Source organism: Neltuma alba, unplaced genomic scaffold, assembly GCF_004799145.2.
Source record: "Neltuma alba isolate B1F8T4 unplaced genomic scaffold, ASM479914v2 tig00010231_pilon, whole genome shotgun sequence".
NCBI classification, from domain to species: Eukaryota; Viridiplantae; Streptophyta; class Magnoliopsida; order Fabales; family Fabaceae; genus Neltuma; species Neltuma alba.
The window spans coordinates 25,614-41,006 of record NW_021635163.1 but is presented as its reverse complement, the minus strand read 5'-3'; the positions used below and the strand labels follow the sequence as shown (position 1 = coordinate 41,006).

General features: G+C 35.2%; 3 protein-coding genes and 1 long non-coding RNA gene across 5 annotated transcripts; 1 reads left to right on the top strand and 3 right to left on the bottom strand.

Annotated features, from left to right (window-relative positions):
• Positions 1–250: 250 nt before the first annotated feature.
• On the top strand, positions 251–3,693 carry LOC114755108 (putative tRNA (cytidine(34)-2'-O)-methyltransferase; the record flags this gene model as incomplete). The annotated part of the gene is made up of 7 exons (XM_028943984.1): positions 251–449; positions 570–679; positions 2,153–2,221; positions 2,333–2,391; positions 2,761–2,821; positions 2,906–2,959; positions 3,261–3,693. Coding segments are annotated over 7 exons (831 nt in total), but the record flags the coding sequence as incomplete, so codon positions are not given.
• A 1,060-nt stretch (positions 3,694–4,753) lies between these two features.
• LOC114755158 (uncharacterized) lies at positions 4,754–5,778 on the bottom strand. 2 transcript variants are annotated; one of them, XR_003741280.1, is made up of 3 exons: positions 5,730–5,778; positions 5,428–5,525; positions 4,754–5,073 (listed from the first exon to the last, which is right to left on the bottom strand). It is a non-coding gene; the product is annotated as an uncharacterized LOC114755158 (long non-coding RNA). The 2 variants fall into 2 exon arrangements; XR_003741279.1 differs by having other exon boundaries at positions 5,428–5,522.
• Positions 5,779–5,781: 3 nt separating this feature from the next.
• Positions 5,782–9,248, bottom strand: LOC114755099 (uncharacterized). Its single transcript, XM_028943974.1, has 4 exons — positions 8,887–9,248; positions 7,738–7,832; positions 7,423–7,655; positions 5,782–7,208 (listed from the first exon to the last, which is right to left on the bottom strand). The coding sequence occupies exons 1-4, from the start codon at positions 8,899–8,901 to the stop codon at positions 6,175–6,177; spliced, it is 1,377 nt and encodes a 458-aa protein (XP_028799807.1). The 5' UTR covers positions 8,902–9,248; the 3' UTR covers positions 5,782–6,174.
• A 1,709-nt stretch (positions 9,249–10,957) lies between these two features.
• LOC114755107 (peroxisomal membrane protein 13) lies at positions 10,958–15,050 on the bottom strand. Its single transcript, XM_028943983.1, has 5 exons — positions 14,909–15,050; positions 13,243–13,476; positions 12,847–13,157; positions 12,154–12,246; positions 10,958–11,487 (listed from the first exon to the last, which is right to left on the bottom strand). Exons 1-5 carry the CDS (start codon positions 14,931–14,933, stop codon positions 11,266–11,268), a joined length of 885 nt encoding a protein of 294 aa, XP_028799816.1. The 5' UTR covers positions 14,934–15,050; the 3' UTR covers positions 10,958–11,265.
• Positions 15,051–15,393: the final 343 nt, after the last annotated feature.

Here is a 15,393-nt window from a genome sequence, read left to right as displayed (position 1 = left end):
GTTCAACATATTGAGTAGGGGGTCGAGTCTATCTGAATGTTGTCAATAGCCAACTGCCGAGTTTTAACTATCATCATGCTCAAACTATAATACCAATGTGTTGACTTTTAAGCTTAAAAATGAAACTTTAGGAAAAATTTTGGAAAAAGCACACAAATTTTGTAAAAATGTTACTATACAATTACATAACGGAGGCTGCAAACTGAAATCAGAGCACAAACGACTGCCAGAGCGGAGAGAAATGGCTTAACGGATAGAGAGCAGAAAGCAGAACAGGAACTCTCTTACTAATGGACTCCGCTGGCCCAAATCACTGAACATAGTAACCCCTTTCCATTTCTCACCAAGAGCTTCTTGTCTTTCTCGTCCCTTCAACTTTGTTCCGTTTAAGCACACGCTTCATCTATCGCTTCCCTCTTTCCGCCTCTCTTCTCCCCGATGCTCTCTCAGTAATCACTCATATCTCTCTACGCACGTTCTCTAATCACAGATTTCTTGCTTGTTTTGTTTTTTCGGGGTGAGTTGAGTTCTGTGATATGATGCAGTGTAACTTTTGTGGTTACTTACAGATGGAGCAGCTGCGGTAAACAAGCAAGGTGCTTTGCCTCGGGGGGCTGGCGAGGCATTGGGAGGGGCATCCAATTCGAAGGTTCTTCAGGTTGTGCTGGTGTCTCCTCAGGTACATTTCAATTCAAGTGGAGATTGTTATTTTCTATTAACTATTTGTAACTTTTCCTTTCTGTTTGATGTTGTGCTAGCATACACTTCAAATGCTCCAAATTCGGGGCTCAGTCAAAAGCATATCATCCATGCCAGGTCCATCAGGAAGAAAATTCCTTATAGTCGAGCACTCTAACCCTGTGAAATTTGCAAGATTGGATTTTGAATCTGTTGGAATGCACGTAACCATACACTTAGGATATCCCCTCTTTCAGATTTGATAATAGACGTCATCAATTTGCATGGTTGATGTATGCTCATCGATGGTTTTCTGGCGGCTGCCTTTTATATGTCAGACTCGTGGGTAGTAAATGGGGATATCTGTAGTTGGGAGCATGGTGAATAACTTGCAAGATGATTAGAAAACTTTTGCTGTTTGCATAAGTGGAATTGAGTATAACTTATTAGCATTGTGACTGAATTGGCAGAAGAACAAGTTCTAAATTCTAACCTCCTAGGATGGAAATTGTCACTCTATGGAAGTATCAAATAGGTCTAGTACCGAAAAAGAACTATCAGATAGAATTTGTCTGCTAAAAGAACTGCCTTTATCTAGGGAAAGGCACAGCTACTACTCCATCTCTTATTATAAGATCCTTTTAACTAAATTACGCGGTTTAAGAAAACAGTTAAAATTAGTTAAAAGCAATTAATATGTAGCAAATATAATTTTTTTCCAAATATACCCCTACATATAATTGGGTAGATGTGAGAGAGTAATAGTGAGATAAATGAAAAAAGAGAATGTATTAAATGCATTAAACTAGGGGTAAAATAGGTAATAATACATTAAATGTTTAGACAAACTCAAAAAGAATCTTACAAAAAGGGACAAATCTATTCAAAAAATTGGATCTTATAATTGGAGATGGAGGGAGTAAATTCCAACAGTGAAACAGTGACAAAAGGATGGTTTAATTCATCCCATGATAAATTCTTTTAGCCTAGAATGACAGTCCAATTAATAGAAAAGTATCTATGATAATTGTGATTTAAGTTTAACCATGATCTCTATGACTTCTGGAAAACATTTTGACAACATTTTGGTATTACCTTCATTCAGGATTGACCGATTCCTTTCATAGATTATTTTTCTGTCTAGATCCTCGGGAAAACATTTTGGTACTACTTCATTCAGGATTAACTACTGAAAAAACCATGAGTTTGATGCAGAGTCAATAATCTGATTGGAAGTGATTGCGCCTTTCAATTTTGGTAAACAATAATGTTTATACCACCAGAAAAGCGTAGTAGTTTGGCTCTAAAGATCCTTGTTCCTTAGATGTGATTAAAATATCACAATTGCACTGAGCATCTTATCTGGTGCAATTTGGATGACTTAGATATTTATAATGTTTCCATGTTTTCGTTTCGGGTTGCAGACAACCTCAATTTCTGAAGCTGGCTCTGAGATTTATATTGTTCTTGGCAGATACCAGGAAACACTGGGTGCATTGCAAGAACTTGTGCAGCATCTGCTGTTGGACTACATTTAGTTGGGGTAGGTATTAATGTGATCTCTTGCACTATTCAGTCTATGATTGTTTTCCATTTTTGTGCCATATTGCAAAACTTTTCAAATGATCGTGGTAGTACTTCCCTATCTTTTCAGCCGTTGGGATTTCAGGTGGATGACTCAAAGCTGAAGCGTGCCGGACTGGATTACTGGCCGTATCCTTGACATATGTTTATATTTTCTTTTCTTTTTTTTCCCAGAATATTTTTTCTACCTATATTTCATTTGCAACTCTCGTGTTATTGCAGAAAAGTTATTGAAAATACAGAGGGCTGTTTGTAATTCTCTATTACTGCACAATTTAAAGGCTGACCTACTCCCTCTGTCCTCCCGCACCCCACCCAGTAACCAAAAAAAAAAAAGAAACAAAGAAAAAGAAAAACTTGCTCTGACATGATAGGATTCGTTGTGTTTCAAATTTAGCACATCTAAGAGTTTTTAACATTTATATGATGGCATCAATGCTTTGTGACTTTGCTGTAGGCACTGCAGTTGTTTGTTTTCCGACTTATTCATGTTTGTAGATATGTGGTTGTTAAAGTTCATGATTGTTGGGAAGATTTCCGTGATTATTTCAGGCAACAGGTAATTATCATTCCAAAAGGCGAAAGCCAGATAGTTTCATTATGATCTTTCTTTGACTCCACGATTGACCATTGTTTGGAACAGGAGGGTGAAAAGCGATTACTTGCATTTACAAAAAGGGGAGCAAAAGTTCATTCTGTGAGTGTCGTTTATGTTGAATAGCTTACTCCCTTCAATAATAGCATCTCTCTCCAATGCATTTTCGCCTGCTAATGGATAGACCTGTAACTTCTGTCGTTAGTTCTCCAAAGGTTTCATCCCTAACACTATAAATATTTTTTCTGTCTGCTTGGAGAGCCAAGTATTGGGAAGAAAGAGAGCAAAGGGGATTACTTCTGCTTAACATGATTATATTTTTTTCACCTACAAGGGAATACAGTTGTGCAGATTGACTTCAAGAAAACCATAATTTTGATTTGGCTTCTTTTATACCTTGCAGGAGTTTTCCTATAGAAAAGGAGACTACCTTTTATTTGGTTCTGAAACTAGCGGGTTGCCAGCTGAAGCCCTGCAAGACTGCGCCTCTGAGTCATTTGGTGGCGGGACAATCCGGATCCCAATGGTAGAAACTTATGTCAGATGTTTAAATCTTTCTGTGAGTGTTGGCATAGCACTATATGAAGCTTGCAGACAGCTAAACTATGAACACATTCAGGTGCCTTCTGTAAGTTGTACTGATACTGAACAAGCATTTCTTACTGAGGACATTTTTGCTTGATCGCATATGCTGTAGCCCATAGTTGTTCTAATTTGACACAGGTAGAAAATTCTTTGTACAACCTCTGCTCTATTAAGCATGATTCATGATTAGAAAAAGCTGTACAAGTATTTACTATCCAATTATTTATCTCTACCCCTCCCATTTTAATGAACAAATTGTCTCTAGGTTGATAATTTTTGGGAAGTTGGAGGCTTAGAGCCTTCCCTACAAGAGATTCAAGCTCTTTCTAAGTACAGTGAGACTAAACTAATATCAAATAGGATTGCTTTCAATAAAAAAAAGTAGGAGTTTGAAATTAAAAAAAAAATGTCTGACTACCTACCAAAAATTCTTTTGTGATTAATTATGCGGTAATAAAAAAAACTGCCATCCTTCATTTAATAGAGGGAACTCATACACCTATAATATCTATGAAAAATCAAACTCACAACCTCACACTCAAAGAGAAATGGGAAAGTGATTAGTTAGTATCATTGCCTCAGAAGGCCCCCACAATTTGAACTAATAACTCGAATGCAATATTTGTTCAGTTACATTCTTAAACTTGAGTCAAAATTTTAATCAAGTTCAACGAGCATATTCTTCCAGACAAACTACTGATAACTAAATTGTTTGTAAGTTTAAGAGCTTAGCATATGAATATAGTTTGATTCAATTATTAATTCCATCCTTAAACTTTGATCCAAAATATAGTTTAGTGAGTTCGTAAATTATAAGGACTAAGTTGTTGTAAATCAAAAATTTACAAGAAGTAAATTGTTTAAAGTCAAGATTTTTTTTTTTTTTTTTTTTTTTGCCAACATAAAGTCAAGAATTTATAGGGGAAGGGCTTATTTGATCATTTTTCTCATTTGAGTCGTTTCTCATTTTTAAAAACTATTACTTTTGACCTTTAATATAAAACTAGAGGGAATTGAGTTTAATCTTAAATATAAAATCACAATCTCATTGTTAAAAACTATTACTTTTGGCCCTTAATATAAAAATTAATAAAGAGCTGAGTTTAATCTTAAATATAAAGTCTTAATTTATTTTATCCTGCATGCTCATCATTTTTTTCCAACCACATTACACAATGTTATGAGAGTTTAATCAAGATTTAGTTTCAATGCAAATGATTTATAAGGAGGACAAGCCACGATTCGTTAAAAATGTAACAATATTTTCAAGTTATCAACATCATGGCCACTAAATGGCGAAAGTAGACATGATGCACCGAGTCAAAATAAAAAAAACTATCATATAATCATATCGTAATTTTTTCTTTGCTAACACTTAACTTTCGAAGTGATTATCACAGTATTATGCGACTGATCAGACCCCCATACAATATGCGACTGATCAGACCCCCCATACAAGGAAATGCCTTAAGGACAGGCAAAGCTAAGCTCGAGCTTGCTAAAATCTCAAAAGTTGGTTCGACTAATACATAGGGAAAACTATTTAAAAATTCTTCTCCTGTTGACACTGGTAATCCAGGGCTGAGGAACATCATCATGAGCCAAGCAATTTCTTCAGTTTTTCCATGGCACTGTATTGACAATGGTCAACATACTTGAGATTTTCAGCCAAAAAAAAAAACAGAAAGAAGAGAGAGAGAGAGAGACCAAAAAAAAAAAAGAGAAACGGTGAGAGAACGGAGGTTTCAAAATTTCACTTGTTTACAGTAGACCCTTACAATCAACAAACATCTATAGTGAAAATTCTCGTCAAAGAAAGCTATAAGTTGAATTTAAATCGGAATTGCCGTCCACAAGTTCTAATATGAGTTAGAAATATTCAAGCAAGGATCAACAGGAAACGTAAAACCAAGCCATTTATAAATTTCCTATGACTAGGCTGGGCATGGATGAATCTATTAGGGGAAAGAATAAAATCAAATTACCTATCTGAAAAGGAAGGAACCAGGTCTTCAACTACACGACAATAGCTGAATTTCTGACATCTTTTTCAGATGAAGATGAGATGACTGTTCTGCTGCTGCTGTATGAAATTGAACATTAGAAATCATGTGCCTAAATGTGGATACAAGTATTGCAGTGCAAGAAACTCAACCGAAAAAAACATTAATTACATACCATGACATGTAAATACAGAGCAGTGAGTAGGGTATGCTCAAGGGTAATGATGAAATATTTCAGTCTTTATTAACAGGCAAAATGGTAGAAAATTAGAAACTGAAAATACCTTTGACATCTTTAATTTCATCATCACCTCTCAAATATAAACTCTGATTAGCAAACTCCCACAACAAATGACCAGTAAGTTTATGAGCATGCATACTCGTCTCATCACAAGCATCTTGAATGATAAGTATTGGTTCTCCCTCTTATCGTTATTGGTGGGCTCAGGTTCAACTGCCTCACAAACAAAATTTGTTGCTACGTTTCCGGAACCATCCCAGCATTACATTCCCACAAATTATGTCTTTCAACAAAATTTTCACCTAACACTCTCTCAGGCAAAACAGTTGAAGAATTGCAATTTTTCTCATCAGACATAGAGGACGTTGGATGAAAACCAAATGGTACAAACTGCCCAATGCTTTCTGCGTTGTAGTTTGAATCCATTGAATCAGAGTTACCATTTATCAAGTGTCTATCCTCCCCTATTGGACAATCATCAGTCAATTTCACTTTCTTCTAATCTCTTCCCCATATGCATCGTTAAAATCTTCATCAAACCCATGGTCAGGCAACAAATCCAAAACAATTTGTTTTGTCTGAGCACTGAAACTTAATATGTAATCAATCTCTTCTTCAATTTTCTCCTTCTTCTTCTCTAATAATTGTAGAGGGCTCTCCCCCAAACTCCCATTAATAGAATCTAAGATCTTAAATAGACTCTTTGGTATTCTCTCCATATCATCACACCCAAAAAGAAATTCAGTCAAAAATTCTGTAAAAGCTGACCGTAGTATCTTCCTTGATATTTTAGCTTTTGGTTCTAAGAGGGTCTTCAATTTTCTCAGCTTTGGTATTCCCACTTCATTTTCAACTAACCATATAGCTTTCATAATATCATTCTGCAAGGACTTTACTTCAGGTGAGAACTGGTAAAATTCCTCTGAAAAAATGTCATTACAACGTGTTACAAGTTTTAGTGATAAGTCAGCCACTGCCATAGCTTTGGCTAAGGGCTCTTGCAGTTCATCCCCTTCACCGAGTTGAGAAAGCATTTTCCTACTGATATTCCTCACTGTTTTACTCACCTTTTTTCTCTGTCTCCATTCCTTTCTGCTGGTCCGTAACTGAGGTATGGTTGCTTTCACTCCCTTGAGCTTTCCACGCATTGCAATCAGGGTTTGATGTGGAAAGCAATTTAAGCCATCCAATACCTTTTTTACGGCAGAATGGTTACATTGGGATCTTGAAGCAGACAAGTGTTTGCAATTATGTCGAAAATGCTGTTGATTATTGAAAAGTTCAAAAAGCTGTCTGAAAATTTCCACTTGATAAGAGTCACGGTTTTGGTTATTAAGAGCACTTGAAAGAAAACTCTTGACAATCTTCTTCAATTTGCAACGAGTTTTCTCATACTTGATTGAACCACCAGTAATTGTCATGGCAAGAAGATATAGACCTCTGGTAGTCATCTCGTCCAGGCATAATATCATCCTTTTAATGGTGGGTATGCCAACCGACATAGTCATAAAGAAACATACCTCTTCATTCAGAAACACAGCCAGTAAAATTGGTTATGATAAAGAACGAGAAAAAATTTTCCAATTTTATTAGAGGAAAGCAGCATGAAATTTCCAAACAGTTTTTGAAGTTCTGAAGCCGCCTCTCAATTCAAATAAGTTGCATATGTATACATAAGAATGTTCACAGGTAATAAAGAACAACAGGTTTATTTTATGCAAAAAGCACAGACTAATTCAAATCAAGAAGAGACGAAAAAAATACCATACTAGAAAATAAAAATATAAAACATATGATCCATGCAACCATGACCTTAAGCTTTCTTAATAGAATATGTAGATAGAAGAGAATGAGGATATTTACATCGTCTTCTCTAAGCAAAGACTCATCCAAAAACCTATCTTCTAAAAACTTAGACTTCTTGAAGCGCTTGTGATCAGACTTTGAAGCGGCAACACCCAACAACCACCTACACCAGATCAAATTCTTATGCAAAGTAAGAAAGGAAAATTTAGTTTAAAAAAAAAAAAATCAATGAAGTAAGGAAATACCTTCTCTTAAGTTGAATCTGCTTCTCGTCATACTTGATTCCAGACATAATGAATCCAGCATCTGATCGATGAACCACAGTTTTGAAAAGAGGAGCCTGGAAATTGAATCCATTCACAATACACCATTATATCAATTGTTAAGCTCCTTTAAAATACTGGCCAAAGATAAAAATTCCAATTCTAAGCAACAATAAATTTGAGGAAAAAAACATTTTGGCTGTGTCCCACGCTAAAATCTGGGCCTGGTGACTTGCACAGGTACCAGAAAAAATCTCATTTCATAAGCCTAAAAGGATCACTAGAATTACACTACTATTACACACCATTGAACTTGTTGGGAGGCCTTCGTCCATTGAACCCATTTACTTTGGAACCCCAGTTTATCTGTTTTATTTTACTATAGCTATTATATTATTGTTAGTATATTATGTAATTATCTCTTGGGCTGCAGAATCACATCGTTCTCGTTTATTTTATTTTGTCGACCATTGAGAGGAAATTTTATGGGACTTAGTCTACCTCTCTCTCCCTATATGTGTATTCTAGGAGCTTGACGAATAATACATCCATTTTTGCACGGGAGAATCTCAGAACTCAACTACTAGCACACTCAAAGGAAGAATCAGATGAAATTAAATAAATCCCAAATCCGCACTATAGTGACTCTGATTTATTAATTGAATCACTCAAAAATTTCCACAGAAATTTTGGCCGTTTGTCCCCTGAGAATAGAACATCAAAGATTTCTCTGAAGCACCAACAGCAACACGATAGGAGAGCTCTGTTTTCAGTTATTATCAACTACTGTAGCCTATGGTGCTGCAACTAAATAGGGAGACCATACAATAAAAAGGAATAATTTTGCCATGCGAAACAATCATCTGCAACAGTGACCACCCTCGCTCAACCCGTATGTCATCAGCCAAAACAGAACACAAAAAAAAAAAAAATGGTTTTCCTTTAAAAAATGGGGGTGCTGCAACTAAATAGGGAGACCATACAATAAAAAGGAATAATTTTGCCATGCGAAACAATCATCTGCAACAGTGACCACCCTCGCTCAACCCGTATGTCATCAGCAAAAAACAACAGGACAACAAAAAAAAAAAATGGTTTTCCTTTAAAAATGGGGAAGGACTCAAGGCTTACATTCTCCGGTTCCATTAGAGCAAAACGAGAACGAGCTGCTAAAAAAAGTTCAGAGGGGCCAAATAGACTCCTTCATAGGAGCGGTACTCAAAAGGCCAACGCTCTCGGAGCATGGAGACTATTGCTTCTGTTTCTTTCCGTACGGAGCCGCCTTCGTCGCAAGGCTCGCCGCAGCTACCTACGCCGTCAGCGGTTTTACTATGTCAATGTTAGCCTTCCAGTAGCCGACGTTTATCTGAAGGCTCCGGGAACGAGCGGGGCAGGGCAACCTTTTACGAGTGGATGGCGGGAGGAGCGAAAGCTGGACGGTGAGCCGTGAGTGGGCACGGCACGGCTTCTCTGCTGGCGCTGGGCCAATGTTTCACCTGATGACTGGTGTGATGGGCATCGTACTGCACTAAAATTCTAATTTCTACGCGGGGTAAAAAGTTATCAATATTATTTTAATCAAAACAGATGAATTAAAATTAATACTACCACCGGTCTTTAATATAATATTTCATTTAATTTTTATTTTGGTTCTAAATATGAAATCCTGATTCATTTTGTCTCTAATATTTATATTTTTTTTTTTAAAATAGTTCTTCTTATAATAGTAGTTCTAACCAATATATTTGATTAGTAAAAATATTTTAGTAAAGACAACATTTATTTATGACAAATAACTAATTGAACTTCTTTTCTTAATCTCCTCAAATTAGTCAACTAACTCTTATAATTAGGATCGGAGATAGTACTAGTATATTTTATTTAATAATTTAATAATATAAAGAAATCATATAAATTTTTTTGCCCACGAAGAAATTATATAAATTTACTACTCTTTCTCTTCCTTATTATAAGAGACATTTGATGCTTATAGCATGTTTCTATATATAAGAGACACTTACAAGTTGTCTCTACTTTTTTTGTGTTGATTTTCTATTTTACCCATATTTATTGTCTACAACTCACTCTCTCTCTCCCTCTCACTTCTCTTTCTTTTAATAATTTAATTGTTCTCTCTCACACTCTCTCCTTATTAATAAGGGCATTTTGAAAAAAATTATACTTTTTACACATTGATTGTTCTTAACTAATTTTAACTATTTTTTTATCAACGTAATTCGGTTATTCGTTTCTTATAATAAGAAACGGAGGGAGTATTACTCATTCATCTTTTTAAAATATATATATATATATATATATTAACTGTGGTTGAGGTAATTGATCAACAAAATTATTTAATCCGTGGTCAAAAAAAATTATTTAATACATCAATCAACAGTTAATATATATTTTTTTGTTAAATAATTTTTATGCTTAATTTGAATTATTTGAATTTTAAAGTTTTATAATTTGTAATAAATTCTTAATATACTTATTTTATTTTATACTGTCCTTACATAAATCAGAATCTTCAAATCACCCCCACTCTTACCAACTTATATAGAATTTGAATTTAAATTTATTATAAATTTTTATTTAATATTAGTAATATTTTTAATTTAGTTTATTACACTGTTAGTTTATGCTTTCATTTTGATTTTCTCTTGACACTATTCTTTAAGTTAGATAATGATAATAATTCAACCACAATTTGTTAACATTAAAAAAAAATAAGCATGAAAGAATCATATATTTCAAATGTATATATTTTTCATACCAAAATTATATTTTAAAAAAATTATCAAGTAATCTGTCATCTTCCAAAATCAGATTTATAAATCATTCCATTTCAACAGAATTATTTAAAGATAAAATCTAGAACATTGTAGCAATGCTAGCAGTTGCAGTCAGCAGAGCCATACCCTAAAACGATGGCGACTTCAGTTTCATCAGTATAAACTATACTTCTCCGTCTTTAATATAGGATCTAATTGTTGCGTTAGCTCTAATCCTAAATATAAAACATATTTATCATATTTATTAATTTTCTCTAAATTACCCCTATAAATACTCTCTCAACTATAATCAAGTAGAATAAGAAAAAATGATTATGATATTTTAGAAAAAACATATTATATTTTGTATAATTAACTAAGTTACATAACTTCATTAATCTAATCAAATTAGTTAAATGAGTCTTATATTAAAAACCGAAGGAGTAACTTTTATATTAATGAATTTTTTTAACTACACATGCAAAGACACACCCTGCAAACATGCTACTAGAAAAATATGCTTATAAATTTATTTATGAATTACATGATAATCCTGCTTCAGCACCATTCCTTGTACATCTTTCAGAATATCTATGCTAACACAAAAGCATTACCCCAGCGAAACACTTCGAACTCAAATCCCAAAACCATATGAAGTCCTCATTTCCTTTGAACAGTTGTGTTGCTTCTATAGGACGGCTGCCATAGGATGTAAGCAAAACCAGTTTGAGAGAGATCATTTAGTGGGGTCATTCTCCCATACGTTGTCCCAAGAAGCACTTGGGGCAGCCTTGGGTCCCTCAATGCTGTTCATATTTTCATAGGAATTTGAGGGTCCTGGCAGAGCAAGTCCATTTGGACCTTGTGGAAGGGGGGGCCTAGGCTTTGTTTTAACCCCAAGTAGCCTCAACACAAATCTTGCTAGTTCTCCATACAACATACCCGAGCGATCAAAAAGCTGCAAAAGAGAAAAGAAATAATTAATATCATACTGGAAACACAGAAAGCAATCTTCGGGCATGAGATCCGTGAATGGCATGTAATTGGATATGCTTTCAAAACACCCATGACGAATGAAAGGATTTGGTTACAAACTCCAACTGTTGGAATACTTGGAGATATCGAATATGGAAGTATCAGGTAAGGACTGGATTTTTATTTTGCCCTAATAATTCTAGACATTCCCTGAAAATATAACCTAAACAACTCAGCAGTTCTGAGAAAACACTCCCGGACATAAAAACCAACTTATACAAAATGAATCCTTCCGAAAATAGTTTTGCTCAGGCTATTTCCCTATTCAGAGCAATGGTTTCATGGCAACCTCGAACACTAATGCATACAAGATTTTTATGACTGCAATTTAGGTAAAACTCCTTTAGTGTTGGCTATTAGGTTCTCTAATAGAGACATGATCTATGAAGAATATTCTTTTGAAAAATATAATCCGGATGTTGAGCTGGAAAAAAGATTCCGCTCATTTTTTTCTTGGAAAAATTAATCGCAAACACCACATGTATCTCAGTATTATCTTTTTATTTTACACGACCAGCATCAAAAAAGATACAAAATTAGAGATTAGACAAAATAATGTAAATGGACGGAGAATGGCCAGAGATAAAACCTGAAGAAGAGCGGTCATGAACATATGGAAAGCCTGCGTGTTCTGGTCTATGAGGATTGATATCCGACCAAAGAAATTAACCACGCCTTGCATCTGCCATTAAAATAAGTAATAAGTATTCAAATCGGTTCCAAAGTAACATGAGTTTTTTTTTTTTTTTTTGCCTCCAAAGTAGCATGATATGACCACATTTGTATTAAAAAAAAAAATCAATATAATGGGAAAAAACACAGAAAGAGGATGGAGGGGGGAGAGAGAGAATGGGAATGCATACAGAATATCAAGTACATTTCTTCCACTTTTTTACGACACTTTTCTCCTGATTCCTAATGACAAGATGTTCCATATCAAATCTCTAACCCGGCAAAAATCAATCACATTATCCCAGTCTCTTGAATTTGGACACAACTCACTCACACGCCTAACTAATATCTCATCAGAACTCAAACATGGGTTTTGGAATCCTCGTTATGGCAAATCAGCATGCAAAGACAACATGGATTGTACCAGGCAGAGGTTATCATAAAAAATAGAACGCAAACACACGCCTGTATTGTGCAATAAATTGTCAACAATAAAGAATTATATAACTTCATGACTTAAACATCCAAAGAGGAAGAAATGCAAGCTTATGTCAGATGTGCATATCCATGTTGCAGGAAATTAATTTAGCCAAGGCATTATATGGCTCACCACACGAAGAACAGAAATCCAAAATCCCGGTGGAGATGGAGGAGCACCATAGGGATCATTGGGATCTTGACCCCCCAAAGGACCGCCCATGCCATAACCACCCATTGGGCCACCAAGGCCACCCCCATACATCCCGCCTCCATACATCCCTCCACCATACATCCCACCAGATGATCCATAAAGCCCACCATATCCTCCCCTGTACATACTGTTACCATACATTCCTCCACCATACGTCCCTCCTAATCCACCATAAGATCCATACATTCCAGATCCATAGCCAGAATTGCAATTCATTGTAGAACCATAACCTGCAGCATAAAAGAAAAGTCAAAAATTTGTAGAAATAAATGACAAAAGAAAAGTTCATAAGGAGATGAAGGAAACCAAATATACCTCCATAGCTGTTGTTTCCGTAGTTCTGCTCCCAAGGCCTTGTGGGGACTGGCCTCCCAAGAGAATTCCTGTTAGCAGTTGCAGTCCTATCAGAACTAGAAACTATTTCCCCAGGTTTTGCAGTCCCTGAAGCCTCAACTACAGCACTTGTGTTGCCGTCTGATGGGGGTCTAAAAGGTGCTGGGCCAGATGAGGATCCTGCACGTTCCCACGGTTTTGGTGGAGGACTACTAGCTGCAAAACATATATTTATTCACATTAAGAAAATGTCAAGTAATTCTTTAGGAGTTTTTTTTTTGGGGGGGGTGTTAAGCATGATAGTAAACATAAGCATAACAAAATAAGGAATTTTCAAACCAAACAAATCAAGGTATGTTGACCACGACAAGTAAAGCAAGCAATCCTATCTACAGTAACTATTCATGTGCATAGTTCTGATCGAATAAATCCAAAGATTTGCAGGAGAATATACTAGATCCTTTTGCTCATTTTATATGGAAAGCTCAGATGAATAAATCTCTAGTTTTAAACTCTATCTTCTCAATCCAGCCACAAACACCGCAAGTCAGAAAAGGGAGTACACTGCCAAATAATATCGTGGCTACCAAAGCCTCTAAACCGTAATGATCAAAATAGTAGAGGGTCAGCAAAGCCCCTGCTCATAAGAAAAGCAGTTGCAGAATTAAGTTGTGTTATAAACCCAGTGACTTGGAATTGGAGGACTGCACTGCCAGGCCATATTTTTCAGATTCAAGTTAACTGTATTTTCTAAGTTTATTATTACCCAAAACAAGTTTTCTGTCTTGGACAGATTAACCACTAAAACCATTTCTCCCTTTTAAGTAAATACATGGAATGACGTGATCATCTCATTCGATTGTATAGACCTAGTATAAAAACACATGTTTACAAATAACAACGAGAGTTAGATGCGACATGTTTACAATGTAGCCTAAAGATCCTTCACTCAGTACCACGAGGCCTTGATATATCATATTACATATAAATATGTATGGGGAAAAACAGAAAACAAATAACAGACGCACACTGAAGGCCAGATTTCGCTAATATAGCAGATGTGAAGTTAGCCTGTTACAAGTTAACAAGAGAAAAACGTTAAAGGAAACTTTAGAGTTTAGAGGATGAATATTCATGACAACATTCAACAAAAAAGAAAATCAGCATGTTCAGCCTTCGGGATGCGAATTAAAAGTACATAACACATCCAGGCTTCTAATATTTGAGACTAGCAGGTAACAAAGTAATTATTTTCAGAACCGCACCCGGGAACAAAATGAATTAGATTAAACGAGAACAGCAAACCGTTCCAGACACATCTTTCATGCTGTGCAAAACAAGTAATAACCATCTTCTCAGAATCAATTACCGCCTAAACAATTAAGTATGAACAGTCTAAAGTCAAATTAAAAAAAGAAATCTTTATCGGCAATGAAGTGCGCCCTAACAAACAGCGCCAACATGCAGAATTGCTTGAACTAAACAATCTAACCTATATGTGATGGAAAATTCATCAATATCCGACTAAAATCGATCCCCTAGCTAAACGAATTAGACCAGATAATAAGGATAAACGGTACATAGAAAGATGAGAGAGGTCGCGAACAAAAGTTTCGAACTTCGTGAGAAAAGTTGCGGTCTTACGAACCTGATGACTGGGGCTTCGATTCCATGAGAAATCAGCATAAGATTGAGATGAACGAGCTCCCTCTCTCTCCCACCTCTTTCTCTCTCTAAGTTGTTGAAGACGCCGAGGCTTGGTTTATCGTCGCAGGCCGCCCATGAGGTATATCCTCTGGATCTCACCCAATAAATGTTTTATTACGAGGAAGACGCGTAAGGACAGTGAAGTCTTATAATCCCTCAAAATTAATTTTTAAACTAAACTATACATCTATTCTTCTAATTTTATATCATATTTTAATTTTAGTCACTAACTTTAAAAAATATATTTTTATTTATTTAATTTTAAAATTATTAGTATTAAATAATAATTTTTTATAATAATCATGTCTGTTTTAAAAACTAAACTAAATATATTAATATTTGAAAATCTTTTATTAATATTTAAGATCTCAGTATTATTATTTTTTGTTAATGGTTTTATAAGTGGCTAAAAATATATCTTTTAAA